At 43.2% G+C, this 20,324-nt stretch overlaps 1 protein-coding gene across 1 annotated transcript; it reads right to left on the bottom strand.

The window, feature by feature from the left end:
• Positions 1–537: 537 nt before the first annotated feature.
• LOC117074326 (cytochrome b5-like) lies at positions 538–1,325 on the bottom strand. The gene has a single exon (XM_033195654.1). It carries the CDS (start codon positions 1,226–1,228, stop codon positions 824–826), a length of 405 nt encoding a protein of 134 aa, XP_033051545.1. The 5' UTR covers positions 1,229–1,325; the 3' UTR covers positions 538–823.
• Positions 1,326–20,324: the final 18,999 nt, after the last annotated feature.

Genomic DNA, 20,324 nt, shown 5'->3' with positions numbered 1-20,324 from the left:
CCCCAGTACCTCAGCTGAAAATGCATAAATCACCGGTCTTCTGTGTCGCTCGCGCTGGGAGTTGGAGACTGGAGCTGTTCCTATTCGGCCATCTTGCTCCGCCCCTCTAGTCCCAACTATGCATTCCTGAATTGCAAAATAGCCATAAAATGTGTTCAGGGACCACCTGTGCCCATTCATCATTTACCTGTATCTGTCAAAGGGGCAAGTTACTCAACTGGCCAATGTCAAGTATATCTGTGGATCAACCACTCTAAGTACTGCCCTTTTGCCTGGGTGTTAATTACAATAACCTCCTCCATCTGGTCTGTTGAGTAAGTGCTACCACTTGGCCTTTATCCCTTCAGGATCAAATTATCTCCATGGGATTCAAAGAGGCCCTCCCCTCCCCTCCCTTCCCCTCCCGTCCTTTCCTCTTCCCTCCCCTCCCTTCCCCTTCTTTCCCCTCCCTTCCCCTCCCTTCCCCTCCCTTCCCCTCCTTCCCCCCTCCCTTCCCCTCCCTTCCCCTCCCTTCCCCTTCCCTTCTTTTTTTTTTTTACTTTAAAAGCCAGATATATTGTTAAAAGATCATGCTTACAATAAGTAAATTACATATTAAAGAAACATCAGAATAAAGTGATGAATAAAAAGGCACACTCGAAAAATGTGAGCACAGAAAGGACAGTTCTTTTTGTTTTGTTTCTAATGTCAGAAGAAAGAGAAAGAGATATATTAAAATCATTGTTTTCAAGTGAAGTTTTCCGTCAGTTGAAGTAGTTAGCACTGGCTTCTTTTCTCCTGTGTCCAAAGCAGGCTTTTCCTGTGCTGGCTTCTGAGGAGGTGTTCAATCTTCTGCCATGTGTAGGCGATACACGAAGGTGACAGCCACTGCAGAGATGGCAGGGATCACCCAGTTGGTCCACCAACTGGAACTAGAATCAACAGTAGTGATAAGAGTTTCTGGAGGCTTGTTTAACTTTGATCTGTCATCTGGATGGAGCTCCCCAATGAGGTATGTTTTGGACATTTCCCTGGCATCTGTAGGGTGCCCGACATCCTCAAAGTTCTCAGTAGCGTCACCTCCAGCTTGTTCCCTTAAGACTTCTTCCCCACCAGGATGCTCTTCCAGAAATTTAGTCAAATCGTACACCTTGTGGTGCAGGATCAGCCAGGTGCTCTTGCTGTGGTTGTCCTTCTGAATCTCCTCTAGGGTGTAGTACTTCACAGCCTCCTCCGACTGCTCTGCCATCTCGGTTTGCCGCGAGCCAGGCCCAGCACACACAGCCACGACGGGTGGAGGAGAGCGCGCCACTCCGCCAGCTCTACCCAGGACATTCCCGGTGCCAGGCACAGCACTGGGGCTGGGCCTTCTTTTTTTTTTTTTGAGACAGGATCTTGTGCTTTCACTCAGGCTGGAGTGCAGAGGCATGATCATGGCTCACTGTAGCCTAGACCTTCAGGTGATTCTCCTGCGTCAGACCTGTGAATAGCTGGGACCGCAGGTGAGTGCCACTATGACTGACTTTTTTTTTTTTTTTTTGTACTTTTTGTAGAGACAGGTTTTGGCATGTTGCCCAGGCCAGTCTGGAACTCCTGGGCTCAAGCAATCAGTCCACCTCGGCCTCCCAAAGTGCTGAGATTACAAGTGTGAACCACCTCACCCAGCCAAAGAGGCCTTTCAATGACAGAATTTCCCACTGTAATTTCTGGCCTGCAAAGGAAATCTAGTACAGAGGACTTAAAGAATGCTGGAATTCCTCTCAATGTATTCCTCAAGCTCTTGGGAAGGTTGTAGCCTTTGGATTCCATGAGGCAAAATTAGGTGGCAGGTGCATAGCTTGAACATATTTCATTTCAGAATTCCAATATCCCTTAGTGTTTGAATAATAAGAAAAAAAAGCCTTATATGTTTACGTAGTTACCATTTCTGGTGCTTTTCATTCCTTTAGATAGGTCAATATTTCCACCCGGTATTTTCCTTCTTCCTTAAAAAACTTTCTTTAACTACTGTTAATATTATCTTGTGAGGTAAATCTGCTGGTGGTTAGTTCAGTTTTTGAATATGTGATATGGTTTGGTTGTGTCCCCACCCAAACTTTCATCTTGAATTGTAATCCCCATAATCCACATGTGTTAAGGGTGGGACCAGGTGGAAGTAATTGGATCATGGGGGCAGTTTCTCCCATGCTGTTCTCATGATAGTGAGTCTCAGGAGATCTGATGGTTTTACAAGCATCTGACATTTCACCTGCTTGTACTCGCTGTGTTCTGCTGCCCTGTGAAGAAGGTTGTAGGTATATGAATGTGCTTTGGTCAACGAATAGGCCAAGGTGGATATTCAAGCCTGCATGACTCAGTGAGTTTGGTGCTCAGGCGCACACCTCCACTTGTTATATAACCTGTTTGTGTAAGTTCATACTTGGCTCTGAGCCACTATTGTCTGTAAAAGGTATAATTGCCCTGCTAATGCTGTACAGGGGCTCTTGGGGCTTGGCTCGGCATAACATGGCTTGACATGATGGGCACGCTTGCACCCAGATAAAGAGAGAGTCAGAACCGTCTGTCTTGAGATGGACAGGAGGGAGCCAGGACACAGATTGGCCCACTAGTGCCCAGAGACAGAAAGAGTTAAGTTGCTGACCCTAAAGGCAGGGGAGAGCCAGAAGCACAGCTGTATGTGGGAGCCAAAAGCTCAAGCAGCGGAGGCAGGTTGGACAGTGTAAAGAGCTACTGTGAGAAAGCTGTTCATGAGAGCTATTGCTGAATAAAACTATATTCACCTGCCTACAGCACCCCCAGTGTGACAGTTGGCGTAGTCGTGGACCTGACATTTGGCGACTTCAGCAGGAGGAGGTGAGTGGATGTTCAGCCCCTGAGGACTCCTGGGTCGGCTATGTGGCAGCAGCCCGGGCTGTGGTACCCGGTGGTGGAGGTGCTGCTTGGATAACCTCCAGTAGAAATGAGGGAGGCAGTGGATAGGTCTTCCTCGAGTGTGAAGAAAGCTCTAAAGCAGCTGGAAGCATACAGAACCAAGAAGGAACACACCTTCCATGGCAGAGTCCGATGGGCCTTTCTGACTGCACTGAGGGAAGTACATGCTCAGTCCCACAGATAAGGGGCCTCCTGGCACAAGCCCATGCCTGGGGCCCCAGGTGCACAGCTTGCAGCAAGACCTAGGGGTGGGGGACCTTCAGGTGCAATCAGGGCACTTGGAGGCTCAGATAAACAGCCTGAAGCAGGAGCTGGAAACAGCTGTCAGCTCAACCTTGAGCCTGTCCTCCTGGCCAGAGACTCCCGCTAGTCTGATGCTGAAAGGGAGAAGGCTCCTCCACCACTGCGGGCTCACCCTGTAATCCGCCTGAAGGTAGAACATAAGCAGCCGATGGGACCCCAGTGGAGAACCCAGGGACGACCCCCCACCCCCTGCCCACCCCAGCAAAGTGGTGGAACACACCTTTTTTTTTTTTTTTTTTGAGACAGATTTTTGCTCTTGTCTCCCAGGCTGGGGTGCAGTGGTGCAATATTGGCTCACGGCAACTTCCGCCTCCTGGGTTCAAGCGATTCTCCTGCTCCAGCCTCCCAAGTAGCTGGGATTACAGGCACCTGCCACCACGCCCGGCTAATTTTTGTGTTTTTACTATAGACAGGGTTTCACCACGTTGGCCAGGCTGGTCTTGAACTCCTTACTTCTGGTGATCTGCCCGCCTTAGCCTCCCAAAGTGCTGGGATTACAGGCGTGAGCCACCACGCCCCGCCTGAACATACCTCTTATTGTGCTTATGCCCCTACTGAGTTATGGGAGTTAGGTAAACAGTGCCGGCAGCGACCCAAGGAGCTGACAGCATTTCTTGCGCCTCCTTCAGCAAGGAGAATCTGGCTTCTATCACAACTCACCCCTCCCTTCATCAGTGGCTACACCTGTGCCAATGGTTGTCACAAGGGCAAGGTGACCACACGTTAATTGGGTGGTTAATGACAGCCATACAGACTGCTAAGAATAATGCCGGAGGGATAACAAAAACTGAGTAAATGGCAATCATGTACTGATTTGGTGCAGACACTCTGGGAGATGCCGCAGGCTGTGTTTGATCTGAATACCCAGGGGCCAAATAATGAACGCTTTACCTCCTACATGAGGGTTCTTGTGCTGGACTCAGCGCCCCCCAGTGCTTTTGGCTCTCTAGCTGCCATTCTCACTCTATATGTGGGGCGCTGCATACATGCAATGACTACTGCTGTAGGAGCTCTTGGGGAGGCACAAGGCCCGTCGGTGGAACCGGAAAAGTCCGTGTGGTAAAGAAGGAGAGGTGACCTGCCCCCCACAGGTAGCCACTCCACGAGATAAAAAGGGGCCCCAGTGGGTGGCTTGCATGAAGAGGTGGATTGATTTAATTGCAGCTGGGGTTGCTTGGGAGAAAACTGACAGGCGACCCAATAGAACACTGTTGGCTCTGTGGAGGCAATTGTCCCCGGAGCAACAATTTCAGAGAATGCCCAAGATGGGGCAAAACAATGTTGTTCAACTTACTCCCGCCTGGACACTGCAACTCAAGGACTATTTGCAGACAGGCGGAGATACAGGGCCTTTCCTGTTTGATTAGGGAACTGGCCGAGGTGCTGGGCCCCAGCGGGGGCCTGATGACCGGAGTCTACATGTGGAGCTGGTAATCCACTGGTCCCCACTAATGTACAGCGGGTCCTAGCACTGGTAGATACTGGTGCACACTGCAGTCTTGTTTATGGGAACCCGGATACGTTTCCGGGCAAAGCTGCTTTCACTGAGGGTTATGGGGCCAGTGGGTGAAAGTGAAACCTGCATTCCTGCATCTTGGCATTGGCCTCTTGGCGCCCCCCTGGGCCTGTACACTGTGTATGTCTCTCCCATACCTGAATATATTCTGGGGGTGAAAATTTTGCATGATTTGGACTTACACACCATGGCCAGAGAATTCAGACTCCCAGTTCATGTAGTAAAGCTGGTACTGCGGGTACATACACATCATCAGCCCCAAGTTCTGCCACAACCCCAATGGGTTACCTCCACTAGTCAATACCTTTTGCCAGGGAGGCATGCCGATATAACTGAGACTATTTAGAAGTTAGAAGAGGTACAAGAAGTTAGAAGAGGTGCAAATAGTGTATGGTACCCATAGCCCCTACAATTCCCTGGTATGGCCAGTAAGAAAGCCTGATGGGACTTGGCAGATGACAGTGGATTATTGGAAACTGAGTAAAGTAACACCCCCACTGCATGCAGCTGTACCCTCCATCACAGATTTGATGAACTGCTTGACAACAGAATTGGCACAGTACCACTGTGTGGTGGACTTGACCAATGCATTCCTCTCAATAAACATTGCTCCAGAGAGCCAGGAACAGCTTGTCTTCATAAGAAGGCAATGATGGACCTCCACAGTGTTGCTGCAGGGCTATATGCATAGCCCCACCATATATCACGGTCTTATTAATTATGTTATGCTAACCTCTGATTCTATTGCAGATTTAGAAGCGGCAACACCCCTCTTGCTTGGGATTGGATGATGTTACTGAGACAGTCTTTCTGGCACATAGGTTATTTAGCAGGCACAAGCCCTGTGGGTAGTCGACTAGAGGTGCCCATTTAAGCTAGATGTGCATGTCACCACAGATAAGTTTCAGTTAGGGCTTAGCAGCACATGGAGTGCCTGAGCATGCCAATAGGTTTTTGGTCCCAACTATGGAAGGGAGATGAGCTCCAATATTTCTTGGTAGAGAAGCAGTAAATAATAGCAGGATGGGTGTGTTCGTGGGTAACCACTCCCTGAACTGGGAAAACAGTAATAAGTACATATGCTGCCCTTTAGGCTCATAAAAGTGTGGCAGGATGGGTTACAGTCGTCATATGGATGACTTACCTAGTAGCAGGAGGGGTGTGTTCATGGGGAACAACCCGCCAGACAGGGAAGGCACAGACATTCACTTTAGCGAAGTGGGGTGCCTACTTGGAGCAGCAAAGTATGCCAAGTACAAGTCCCTTGGCAGCAAAGTTGCAAAAAGTCTTGGGACCTGTAGTCCTAGTGCAAAATAAGGCTGTGGGGCCTAAGGCATCCCTAGATCCTATGCTTTCACCATTAGGAAGAGCGTCCCCCCATTCCTAATAGGGCATGGTGTACAGATGGGTCTAGCAAAGGTGATATGGCTGCCTGGACTGTTGTTGCAGTCCAGCCTAGTACTGACACCATATGGTTTAAAACCAGTATAGGCAAAGTAGCTAATGAGCTAAACTCACAGCAATGTAAATGGCAGTCACCAAGAAGGTAACACTTATGGTAATCTGTGCCAATAGCTTGGCAGTTTATCAAAGCTTATGTATGTGTCAAGCCTGTGTGTATAAATCGGGCCTGTGTGCCCGATGCTTATGGGTCAGGCTTATGTGTCAAGCCTATGTGTATGTATTGGGTTTGCGTGCCCAAAGTTTGTATATCAGGCTTGTGTGCCAAGCCTGTGTATCAAACCTGTGTGTCCAAGGCCTATGTCTCCCATGGCCTAGAGGATGGAGTGTAAGGTACATGGATGTACTTTGGTCAAAGAAAAGACCAAGGTGGATATCCAGGCCTGCATGAATCGCAAGTTTGGCGTGCAGGCGCAAACCTCCACTTGTTATATAACCTGTTTGTGTAAGTTCATACCTTACTCTGAGCCACTATTGCCTGTAAAAGGTATAATTGCCCTGCTAATGCTATACAGGGGCTTGTGGGCTCGGCTTGGCTCAACATGGCAGGTGCACTTGTGCCCAGAGAAAGAGAGAGTCAGAGCTATCTGTCTTGCAGACAAACAGGAGGGAGCAAGGGCACAACTCAACTGGCTTGTGTCCAGAGACAGAAAGAGTTAAGCTGCTGACCCCGAAGGCAGGGGAGAGCCAGCTGTGCAGCTGTATGTGGAAGCCGCTAGCTCAAACAGCTGAGACAGGGAAGACAGTGTAAAGAGCTAGTGTGGGAAAGTTGTTAATGAGAGCTGCTGCTGAATAAAACCCTATTCACCTGCCCAAGGCCCCCTGAGTGTTCTTTCTGCCCATCCACCCACTTCCCAACGTACTTCAGCATGGGCTAGATCCAGACCCCGGGATCTGACAAAGTTGCCTGCTTCTCCTTTGCCTTTTGCCATGATTGTAAGTTTCCTGAGGTCTCCCCAGCTATGTGGAACTGTGAATCAATTAAGGCTCTTTTCTTGATAAATTACCCAGTCTCAGATATTTCTTCATAGCAGTGTGGAAACAGATGAATACATATTGTCTCTGACAATAAATGTGCTCTCATATCATTTTTCCTCTATACATAAGTATTTCTGATTACTTTTACAATTTTTTAAATTGGTTTTGAGTAACTGGATTAAAATGTGACTTGGTGAATTTTTTTTTCATATTTCATGTGCTTGTAATTTGTTGAGCTTCTTTGGTCTGTGTTATGATTTACAACAAATTAGTAAAATATTTGGCCATTATTTCTTTAATTATTTTTTTCTGTCTTCCCTTCTCTCTCCTTATCTTTGAGGACTCCAATTCCATATATATATTAGACCACTTGAAATTATCCCACAACGCACTGATGCTCTTTTTTTCTCATCTTTCTATGTTTCATTTTGGATAGTTTCTATTACTATGTCTTCATGTTTGCTCATCTTTTTTCATGAAATGTCTAATCTGTTAATCGTATCTAGTGTATTTTTCTTTTTTTCTTTTTTTATTATACTTTAAGTTCTAGGATACATGTGCACAACGTGCAGGTTTGTTACATATGTATACATGTGCCGTGTTGGTGTGCTGCACACTTTCACTCATCATTTACATTAGGTATATCTCCTAATGCTATCCCTCCCCCATGCCCTGACCCCACAACAGACCTCGGTGTGTGATGTTACTCTTTCTGTGTCCAAGTGTTCTCATTGTTCAATTCCCACCGATGAGTAAGAACATGCGGTGTTTGGTTTTTTGTCCTTGCGATAGTTTGCTGAGAATGATGGTTTCCAGCTTCATCCATGTCCCTGCAAAGGACATGAACTCATCCTTTTTTACGACTGCATAGTATTCCATGGTACACATGTGTCACACTTTCTTAATCCAGTCTATCATTGATGGACATTTGGGTTGGTTCCAAGTCTTTGCTATTGTGAATAGTGCTGCAATAAACATAACGTGTACATGTGTCTTTATAGCAGCATGATTTATAATCCTTTGGGTATATACCCAGTAATGTGATGGCTGGGTCAAATGGTATTTCTAGTTCTAGATCCTTGAGGAATCGCCATACTGTCTTCTGCAATAGTTGAACTAGTTTACAGTCCCACCAACAGTGTAAAAGTGTTCACATTTCTCCACATCCTCTCCAGCACCTGTTGTTTCCTGACTTTTTAATGATAGTGATTCTAACTGGTGTGAGATGGTATCTCATTGTGGTTTTGATTTGCATTTCTCTGATGTCCAGTGATGATGAGCATTTTTTCATGTGTCTGTTGGCTGCATAAATGTCTTCTTTTGAGAAGTGTCTGTCCATATCCTTTGCCCACTTTTTGATGGGGTTGTTTTTTTTCTTGTAAATTTGTTTGAGTTCTTTGTAGGTTCTGGATATTAGCCCTTTGTGAGATGAGTAGATTGCAAAATTTTGCTCCCATTCTGTAGGTTGCCTGTTCACTCTGATGGTAGTTTTTTTTGCTGTGCAGAAGCTCTTTAGTTTAATTCGATCCCATTTGTCAATTTTGGCTTTTGTTGCCATTGCTTTTGGTGTTTTAGACATGAAGTCCTTGCCCATGCCTATGTCCTGAATGGTATTGCCTAGGTTTTCTTCTAGGGTTTTTATGGTATTAGGTCTAACATTTAAGTCTCTAATCCATCTTGAATTAATTTTTGTATAAGGTGTAAGGAAAGGATCCAGTTTCAGCTTTCTGCTTATGGTTAGCTAGTTTTCCTAGCACCATTTATTAAATAGGGAATCCTTTCCCCATTTCTTGTTTTTGTCAGGTTTGTCAGAGATCAGATGGTTGTAGATGTGTGGTATTATTTCTGAGGGCTCTATTCTGTTCCATTGGTCTATATCTCTGTTTTGGTACCAGTACCATGCTGTTTTGGTTACTGTAGTCTTGCAGTATAGTTTGAAGTCGGGTAGCATGATGCCTCCAGCTTTGTTCTTTTGGCTTAGGACTGTCTTGGCAATGCGGGCTCTTTTTTGGTTCCATGTGAACTTTAAAGTAGTTTTTTCCAATTCTGTGAAGAAAGTCATTGATAGCTTAATGGGGATGGCATTGAATCTGTGAATTACCTTGGGCAGTATGGCCATTTTCATGATATTGATTCTTCTTATCCATGAACATGGAATGTTCTTCCATTTGTTTGTGTCCTCTTTTATTTCATTGAACAGTGGTTTGTAGTTCTCCTTGAAGAGGTCCATCACATCCCTTTTAAGTTGGATTCCTAGGTATTTTATTCTCTTTGAAGCAATTGTGAATGAGAGTTCACTCATGATTTGGCTCTCTGTTTGTCTATTAGTGTATAAGAATGCTAGTGACTTTTGCACATTGATTTTGTATCCTGAGACTTTGCTGAAGTTGCTTATCAGCTTAAGGAGATTTTGGGCTGAGACTATGGGGTTTTCTAAATATACAATCATGTCGTCTGCAAACAGGGACAATTTGACTTCCTCTTTTCCTAATTGAATACCCTTTATTTCTTTCTCATGCCTGATTGCCCTAGCCAGAACTTCCAACACTATGTTGAATAGGAATGGTGAGAGAGGGCATCCCATGATATTGGCTGTGGGTTTGTCATAAATAGCTCTTATTATTTTGAGATATGTTCCATCAATATCGAATTTATTGAGAGTTTTTAGCATGAAGGGCTAAATTTTGTCAAAGGCCTTTTCTGCATCGATTGAGATAATCATGTGGTTTTTGTCTTCGGTTCTGTTTATATGCTGGATTACGTTTATTGATTTGCAAATGTTGAACCAGCCTTGCATCCCAGGGATGAAGCCCACTTGATCATGGTGGATAAGCTTTTTGATGTGCTGCTGGATTCAGTTTGCCAGTATTTTATTGAGGATTTTTGCATCAATGTTCATCAGGGACACTGGCCTGAAATTGTGCTTTTTTCTTGTGTCTCTGCCAGGCTTTGATATCAGGATGATGTTGGCCTCATAAAATGAGTTAGGGAGGATTCCCTCTTTTTCTGTTGATTGGAATAATTTCAGAAGGAATGGTACCAGCTCCTCCTTGTACCTCTGGTAGAATTCAGCTATGAATCCGTCTGGTCCTGGACTTTTTTTGGTTGGTAGGCTATTAATTATTGCCTCAATTTCAGAGCCTGTTATTGGTCTATTCAGGGATTCAACTTCTTCCTGGTTTAGTCTTGGGAGGGTGTATGTGTCCAGGAATTTATCCATTTCTTCTAGGTTTCCTAGTTTATTGGCATAGGGATGTTTCTAGTATTCTCTGATGGTAGTTTCTATTTCTGTGGGGTTGGTGGTAATATCCCCTTTATCATTTTTTATTGCGTCTATTTGATTCTTCTCTCTTTTCTTCTTCATTAGTCTTGCTAGCAGTCTATCAATTTTGTTGATCTTTTCAAAAAACCAACTCCTGGATTCATTGATTTTTTTGGAGGGTTTTTTGTGTCTCTATCTCCTTCAGTTTTGCTCTGATCTTAGTTATTTCTTGCCTTCTGCTAGCTTTTGAATGTGTTTGCTCTTGATTCTCTAGTTCTTTTAATTGTGATGTTAAGGTGTCAATTTTAGATCTTTCCAGCTTTCTCTTGTGGGCATTTAGTGCTATAAATTTCCCTCTACACACTGCTTTAGATGTGTCCCAGTGATTCTGGTATATTGCATCTTTGTTCTCATTGGTTTCAAAGGACATCTTTATTTCTGCCTTCATTTCGTTATGTACCCAGTAGTCATTCAGGAGCAGGTTGTTCAGTTTCCATGTAGTTGAGTAGTTTTGAATGAGTTTCTTAATCCCGAGTTCTAGTTTGATTGCACTGTGGTCTGAGAGACAGTTTGTTATAATTTCTGTTGTTTTACATTTGCTGAGGAGTGCTTAACTTCCAACTATGTGGTCAATTTTGGAATAAGTGCGATGTGGTGCTGAGAAGAATGTATATTCTGATGATTTGAGTTGGAGAGTTCTGTAGAAGTCTATTAGGTCCGCTTGGTGCAGAGCTGAGTTCAGTTACTGGATATCCTTGTTAACTTTTTGTCTTGTTGATCTGTCTAATGTTGACAGTGGGGTGTTAAATTCTCCCACCATTATTGTATGGGAGTCTAAGTCTCTTTGTACGTCTCTAAGGACTTGCTTTATGAATCTGTATGAATGTATTGGGTGCATATATATTTAGGATAGTTAGCTCTTCTTGTTGAATTGATCCCTTTACCATTATGTAATGGCCTTCTTCGTCTCTTTTGATCTTTGTTGGTTTAAAGTCTGTTTTATCAGAAACTAGGATTGCAACCCCTGCCTTTTTTTGTTTTCCATTTGCTTGGTAGATCTACCTCCATCCCTTTATTTTGAGCCTATGTGTGTCTCTGCACGTGAGATGGGTCTCCTGGATACAGCAAATTGATGGGTCTTGACTCTTTATCCAATTTGCCAGTCTGTGTCTTTTCATTGGAGCATTTAGCCCATTTACATTTAAGGGTAATATTGTTATGTGTGAACTTGATCCTGTCATTATGATGTTAGCTGGTTATTTTGCTCATTAGTTGATGCAGTTTATTTCTAGCATCAATGGTCTTTACATTTTGGCGTGTTTTTGCAGTGGCTGGTACCAGTTGTTCCTTTCCATGTTTAGTGCTTCCTTCAGGAGCTCTTGTAGGGCAGGCCTGGTGGTGACAAAATCTCTCAGCATTTCCTTGTCTGTAAAGGATTTTATTTCTCCTTCACTTATGAAGCTTAGTTTGGCTGGATATTAAATTCTGGGTTGAAATTTCTTTAAGAATGTTGAATATTGGCCCCCACTCTCTTCTAGCTTGTAGAGTTTCTGCCAAGAGATCCGCTGTTAGTCTGATGGGCTTCCCTTTGTGGGTAACCTGACCTTTCTCTCTGGCTGTCCTTAACATTTTTTCCTTCATTTCAACTTTGGTGAATCTGACAATTATGTGTCTTGGAGTTGCTCTTCTCGGGGAGTATCTTTGTGGCATTCTCTGTATTTCCTGAATTTGAATGTTGGCCTGCCTTGCTAGGTTGGGGTAGTTCTCCTGGATAATATCCTGCAGAGTGGTTTCCAACTTGGTTCCATTCTCCCCATCAGTTTCAGGTACACCAGTCAGATGTAGATTTGGTCTTTTCACATAGTCCCATATTTCTTGGAGGCTTTGTTCATTTCTTTTTACTCTTTTTTTCTCTAAACTTGTCTTCTTGCTTCATTTCATTCATTTGATCTTTAATCACTGATACCTTTTCTTCCAGTTGATCGAATTGGTTACTGAAGCTTGTGCATTTGTCATGTAGTTCTCGTGTCATGATTTTCATCTCTATCACTTTGTTTATGGACTTCTCTGCATTGGTTATTCTAGTTAGCCATTCATCAAATCTTTTTTCAAGGTTTTTAGTTTCTTTGCACTGGGTTCATAATTCCTCCTTTAGCTCGGAGAAGTTTGATTGTCTGAAGTCTTCTTCTCTCAACTCATCAAGGTCATTCTCCGTCCAGCTTTGTTCCGTTGCTGGTGAGGAACTGCATTCCTTTGGAGGGGGAGAGGAGCTCTGATTTTTAGAATTTCCACCTTTTCTGTACTGCTTTTTCCCCATCTTTGTGGTTTTATCTACCTTTGGTCTTTGATGATGGTGACATACAGATGGGGTTTTGGTGTAGATGTCCTTTCTGTTTGTTATTTTTCCTTCTAATAGTCAGGACCCTCAGCTGCAGGTCTGTTGGAGTTTGCTTGAGGTCCACTCCAGACCCTGTTTGCCTGGGTATTGGCAGCGGAGGCTGAACAAGAGTGAATATTGCAGAACAGCAAATGTTGATGTCTGATCATTCGTCTGGAAGTTTTGTCTCAGAGGTGTTCCCGGCCGTGTGAGGTATGAGGTGTCAATGTGCCCCTGGGGGGGATGTCTCCCAGTTAGGCTACTCAGGGGTCAGGACCCACTTGAGTAGACAATCTGTCCGTTCTCAGATCTCAAACTCCATGCTGGGAAAACCACTACTCTCTGCAAAGTTGTCAGACAGGGACGTTTACATCTGCAGAGGTTTCTGCTGCCTTTTGTTTGGCTATGCTCTGTCCCCTGAGGTGGAGTCTACAGAGCCAGGCCTGCCTCCTTGAGCTTCGGTGGGTTCAACCCAGTTCGAGCTTCCTGGCAGCTTTGTTTACCTACTTAAGCCTCAGCAATGGCGGGCGCCCCTCCCCCAGCCTCGCTGCTGCCTTGCAGTTAGATCTCAGACTGCTGTGCCAGCAATGAGGGAGGCTCCGTGGGAGTGGGACTCTCCAAGCCAGACGTGGGATATAATCTCCTGGTGTGCTGTTTGCTAAAACCCTTGGTAAAGCGCAGTATTAGGGTGGGAGTGACCCTGTTTTCCAGGTGTTGTGTGTCAGGGTTTCCCTTGGCTAGGAAAGGGAATTCCCTTCCCCCTTGCACTTCCCGGGTGAGGTGATGCCTTGCCATGCTTCGGCTCTTGCTTGTTGTGCTGCACCCACTGTCCTGCCCCCACTGTTGGACATGCCCCAGTGAGATGAACACGATACCTCAGTTGGAAATGCAGAAATCACCCATCTTCTGTGTCGCTCACACTGGGAGCTGGAGGCTGGAGCTCTTCCTATTTGGCCATCTTGGTGTGGATCCTCTAGGGTATTTTTCATTTTTGGATGTTGTAGTTCTCACTTCCAAATGTTCAATTTAGGTCTTTTTTTGTACTTTCCATGCCTTTACTTATCTTTTAGAACATACAACCTATGGTCATAACTGAGTAATGTCCTTATCTGCTCACTCCAACATCTGTGCCAGTCTGAGTAGGTTTCAGGTGATGGATTATCCCCTCATTGTGGACTGTATTTTCCTGCCTCTGCACATGACTGTAAATTTTTTTATTGGATAGCAGACTTTCTGAATTTTACCTTATTGGGTGCTGAATATTTTTGTACTTCTGTAAACATTCTTGCACTTCATGCTTTTGTGCAGTCTACCTAAAAAATGTGATCTTTTGGGGTCTTGACTTTAAGACTTTTTTAGGTGAGGCCAGAGCAGTGCTCAATCTGGAGATAATTATTCCAATTCCAGAGCCAAAATCATCTGGTATGCTACATAATCCCCCATGAATTGTTAGATTTTCAGTCAAGCTGGTGAGAATAGGCACAGTTTCTGCTTGTGTTAGGGGCTGCTCTTGCATTGCCATAAAGAAATATCTGAGAGTGGATCACTTATAAAGAAAAGCAGTTTAGCCTGGGTGCAGTGTCTCAGCCTATAATCCCAGCACTTTGGGAGGGCGAGGTGGGTGAATTGTTCGAGTGCAGGAGTTCAAAACTAGCCTGGGCAACATGATGAAAACCTGTATCTACAAAAAATACAAAAGAAATTAGCCAAGCATGATGGCATGCAACTGTAGTTCCAGCTACTCAGGAGGCTGAGATGGGAGAATCACCTGAGCCTGGGAAGTTCAGGCTGCAATGAGCCATGATCACACCACTGCACTCCAGCCTGAGTGACAGGAGTGAGACCCTGTCTGAAAAGAAAGGATAAAAAGAGGTTTAACTGGCTCATGCAGGATTTATAGAAGCATAGTGTTGGCATTTTCTTGGCTTCTGGTAAAGCCTCAGGGAGCTTTCAATTATGGTGAAAGACAAAGGGAGAAGCTGATGTCTCACGTGGCCAGAGCAGGAGCAAGAGAGAGAGTGGGGGACAGGGGACTGCCACAAACTCTTACAAAACCAGATCTAACAAGAACTCACTCATCACTAAGGGAATGGGATAAGACATTCATGAGGGATACACCTCCACGACCCAAATACCTCCCACCAGGCCCCATCTCCAACACTAGAGACTACATTTCAACCATATCACTGCCCTTTTGTGAATGGTAAGCACTGTCACAGCTAAACCTTTTCTCTAACCATGAGTATTTTTCTCACATGAATGTATTGAATAATATTCAGCTAAATACTCAAAAGTACCTTTTGCAGATCTCCAAAGTTCTCTTTTTTTCTGCAGTTCTCTCTCTTCTATGTCTCTGTCCTGTGAACTCTACCTTCCAAGCTTCCTTGACCTCCCCATACTCTCAGTATTGTCTCAACTTAGGTAGTTCACTGCCCTCCACTTTGATTCCCCTTCCCTGTGCAGCAGTCTGGAGATTCTTTCAAGACTGCAAAGTAGGGCAATCATAAGTCTTATATCATTTGTTTCCCATCTCACAGGGATCCCGGTCCTTCATTCTCTGATGTCCAATGTCTTTCATATAATTGTTTCTCATATGTTATCCACTTTTTTTGTTATATAGATGGAAGGGAAAACCCAGTTCCTCTTTTCCAACTTTGTTGGAAGCAGAAATTTCCTTTATGGTTAGATACCTTCCTCTACAATATACCTAGAAAACTCTGACGTCTCCATTCTATTCAGCATAGGTCACCTTTGCATTTAGGTTTTAGTCAACCAGTGGAGCAGATTTTTAGAACCACTCCCAGTTGTCTAAGCTAATGCATCAAACCCAGAATCTTTTGTTAGGGCTCTTATGCTAAAAATGCATTAATGCTAGCACTCACCTGGTAAAAAATACGACACTTCTTTCACTCTGATCTAACATGTTTAAGATCCACTCCCATTTATATTCCCTAGATTTCTATGGACATAAATAACAGAAATCTGGAAATTCTTTCCATGCGTATAATACTGCCTCCCAGGTCACATATACAATCAAGCCTGGGGAGCTGAGAGAACTTAAAAATAATTATAGATCTAGAAGCAATGAGAGCTGCTGGAGGTGGGTCTTGATGAGGATCAGCATTCCCCTCCAAGATAACTTCTTTGGGAAGTTCATTAAAGCCTGTTCAAAATAAACATTTCTCATTACCCACAGGATATAACGTTAGTTCTTTTTGTTTTGTTTTGTTTTTCTTTTAAGAAATGTTTACTTGGCTACATGAGATAATTTTGGGGGGCCTACAAAAAATTTCTTGTTCTTTATTCAAGCTCGAATTGAGAATTTAAAGTCTTGAGCATATAATTTACTTTCTCCAAGTTCTCTGATTCAGAATTGGTTAGTAAACCATATACTCCTTATATTTATATTATCTTCATTTCCATTAAGATTAGCTCTATAGGCAGATGCAAAGACGAGAACAACATTTATTTTACTCACAGTTGTAGGTGTTGTGCTTGTTCATACAACTCCTAAATATGGGATTATTCAGCTTTGCCCACTGTGTGCTAAGTAGGTAGGGTTTGTAGCAAAGTTATTCAGGTATCTTCCTGTGGATTGTTACTACCATGTTTCAACAGTAAAGCCATTCAATAGGGTCTTGCTCTGTTGCCCATGCTGGAGTGTGATGGTGTGATCATAGGTCACTGCAAATCATACCCAACCATAAGAGAGAGTTAAGAAAAGTAGGATATATCTATGGAATATTATTACATATCTTTACAAAAAATAATAACATATTTATGAAACATTGAGAAGTAAAAAAAAAAAAAAAAAAAAAAACAGCATGAAGCAAGAAAAAGTCATTTATAAAACCAAATTTTCCAGTGGCTACTTCAGCATTTTAGAACAATGACAGAATAGCAAAATTCTTCTTGGGGAAAAACTGCTGTTTTGTTTAGGGAAGCTTGATGAAGGAAGTCCTTTTGCTCTGGGAGGCAGGGCCACAGGCCAGTCTAGATAGGGAGAGTTTCAAAAAATCAGGAGCCAAATTGTTCAGCATGACAGAATAACAAGAGTTTTTAGTTTTTACGTTGATAGCCTAAAAGATAGAATGCTGGAGCACGTGATCAGGAAAGAGAGGCAACAAAAAGGTCAACAAAATTATAGTAGGCCAGGGACCAGGAAAAGGTTGTTTCTGTAATGACAATAAACATCTCCTAATTGCATGAGAATACCTGCTCTGGATTTTTAACTTTATATTCTACCTATTAGATGATGTTTTTAATTAGAAGAAAAGAGCATGATAGATATTCCAAGTCAGGCAATTCTTGGATAAAAAATAATTATTATCTTTCCTATCAGTTGCTGAACTGAGGCCCAATTGGTTAACTAGTTGGTTGGATTTATACACTGGGTCAATGCAGGTTAGCAAATTTGTGCAATATTGGCACCTACTATTTGTTTTTGTTTTTTTGAGACGGAGTCTCGCTCTGTCGCCCGGGCTGGAGTGCAGTGGCCGGATCTCAGCTCACTGCAAGCTCCGCTTCCCGGGTTTACGCCATTCTCCTGCCTCAGCCTCCCGAGTAGCTGGGACTACAGGCGCCCGCCACCTCGCCTGGCTAGCTTTTTGTATTTTTTAGTAGAGACGGGGTTTCACCATGTTAGCCAGGATGGTCTCGAACTCCTGACCTCATGATCCACCCGCCTCGGCCTCCCAAAGTGCTGGGATTACAGGCTTGAGCCACCGCGCCCAGCCTATTTGTTTTTAAGTTGTTTTTCTGTTTTCTTTTGGCAATAACCTGCTATTGCTAAATCTTTATAAAGTGCTTTTAAAAAAACATGTCCAGCAGCAATGTGTTTTTGATGTTTGGGGAAATACAGGAATGGGAGCTAGATGATAAAAGGAAATGATAGCAGGTGCAGAGGAGGAGTCAGATTGAGTTGAGGTCAGCTAGAACACACAGTTTAATAGAACTTTCTGCAACAATGAAGCGTTCTAGATCTGCACTACCTAATACAATAGCCACTAGCCATATGTGCCTACTGAATATTTAAAATGTGGCTAATGTGACTGGGAGCTGAAGTTTCCATTTTATTTAGACTTAACTAGCTCAAATTTAAATAGCCACATGTAACTTATGGCTTTGTATTGGAGGGCATAGACCATCTATAGAAAATCAAAAGCCGTGGGTAAAAAATGAGGAATCCGAAGAAGGTAAGCATGTTCTCTTCCATTCAGAAAACTCAAAACTAGTAGAGAGGGCACTGGGCTTCTGGAAATCACATAAAATAGAAGCTTAAAATATTTTCTTCAATTACTTAAGAAAAGGTGACTCTAAAATGTTGAAAGACAAGCAATATATATTGTACGAACCTTTTTTTTTTTTTTTTTTTTTTTTTTAGATAGGGTCTTGTTCTGTTGCCCAGTGTGGTGGCACAATCGTAGACGAGCTGCAGACAAATCTCTCAGACATCGGCCGAATAAAGCCAAATCCTTCCTTAACCTGCTGTCTGAGAGCACAGTTCTTGAGATATGAGTCTGCCGGTGCTCCCAGCTGAATAAAGTCCTCAGAGAGCTCAGTTCTTGAGACGCAAGTCTGCTGAAGCTCCCAGCAGTTTGGATGTGAATCTGCCGAAGCTCCCAGCCGAATAAAGCCAAATCCTTCCTTAATCCGGTGTCTAAGAGGTTTTCTTTGGAGATAGGGTCTTGCTGTGTTGCCTAGGCTGGTCTCAAACTTCTGAACTTAAGCCATCCTCCCACCTTGGTCACTCAGAGTGCTGGGATTACAGATGTGCGTCACCACAACCGTCCTGAACTCAAAGTTTTAAGGCACATCTCTGTTCTTACAGAAAAGATTGAAAGACGATATATCAAAATGTTAACTTCAGGTGGTATGATTGGGAATAATTTCTGTTTCTTTATACTTGCTACATTTCTCAAATTTTCTCCCAGAGCTTGTCCAAGTGTTTATATTTGTATTTGCTTAAAATCTTGTTATTTGTCTAGATATTTTGAGTGTAATGACCTCCTTACCCCTGCCCTACCAATTTCCCCCATTTCCTTCCTCATTCAATTGATCACTGTGACTGCACTTCATAGCTTCTGGGAAGGTATAAGGTTGGTAAGAAAGCAGAAGTTATCTGCAAGATTTCCGGTCTTTTATTTGTGAGTATAAATGTTTTCAAACTTTTTAAGAGAAATTGGGAGTTTGGAAGAAACAGAAGGGGGTCAGTGAAACTCCCTCCGGAGAATGAAATGGTTCCCAAGGGCTGAGAGACAGGCTTGAGTGTCTCAGAGTAGAGGGGACCTGAGACTGACTTTCTGGTGGTGGTGGGTCTTGCATGACCTCGCACGGAAATGGCAGCATGCTACAGCTGGAAAGTAGAATTGACAGGTGCTGGGTGCCTCTGCCTTATGAGAATGTCTCATGTGTCACGTGTGGTGTAGAAGCCACAGAAACCTGCCAACCCTGAAAGTGTCAGACAGCAGAAAATAACATTTCAGTGATAACTTTTGTGGACCCAAGGGTTCAAGCCCCAACACTTTGTGTAAGTTCCTTGAACTTTGACACAACCTTTGGTTGGGTGTGGAGGGCACAAGAAGGAATGAAATGGAATTCTTCACCATCTGAACAGGAAAAATTTAAACACTTAAATTAACTTGCATTTTCTAAAAGGATGTGGAGAAATTGGAACCCTTATGTATTGCTAATAGGAATTAAAAATGGTGCACCTGTTGTGGTAAACAGTTTGGCAGTTCCTCAAAAAGTTAAAGTTAGACACAGAACTAACATATAATTCGGCAATTCCACTTCTAGGTATATACTCAAAAGGATTGAAAGAGGAACTCTAACAGATACTTGGACACCAATGTTCATAGCAACGTTTTTCATAACAGCCAAAAAATGGAAACGACTCAAATTTCCATCAACAGATAGTAGATTAAAATCTGATGTATATGTACCATGGAATATTATTCAGCCTTAAAAAGAATGATATTCTAATAAATGCAACAACATGGATGGACCTTGAAAACAAGCTGAGTGAATTAAGCCAGAAACAAAAAGACAAATACTGTATGATTCCACTTATATGAGGTAGCTGGAATAGGCAACTTCATAGAGACAGAACCCAGAGTAGAGGTTACCAGGGACTGGAGGCAGTGGGAACAGACACTTATTGTTTAATGGGTAGCATTTCTTTTTGGGATAATGGAAATTTCTGGAAATGGATAGCAGTGGTGGTTTCACAACATGGTGAATGTTCTTAATGCCATAGAATTATACACTTAAAGATGATTAAAATGTTAAATTGTATGTGATATGCATTTTGCCACAATTTAAAAATCTTAAATGTTAGCTCTTTTTTCCCCCGTTCTGAAGTTTGTTAAAGAGATTCAGAACAGTCTTTAGTCTAGAGCAAGCTTGTCCAACCCACGGCCCGTGGACTGCAGGTGTCCCAGGATGGCTTTGTATGTAACCCAACATAAGTTTGTAACTTTTTTTTGGTCATTTTTTTTTAAATAGCTCATCAGCTA

This window comes from Trachypithecus francoisi, unplaced genomic scaffold (genome assembly GCF_009764315.1).
Source record: "Trachypithecus francoisi isolate TF-2019V2 unplaced genomic scaffold, Tfra_2.0 Lachesis_group5, whole genome shotgun sequence".
Taxonomy (NCBI): Eukaryota; Metazoa; Chordata; class Mammalia; order Primates; family Cercopithecidae; genus Trachypithecus; species Trachypithecus francoisi.
This window is presented reverse-complemented; position numbering and strand designations above follow the sequence as displayed.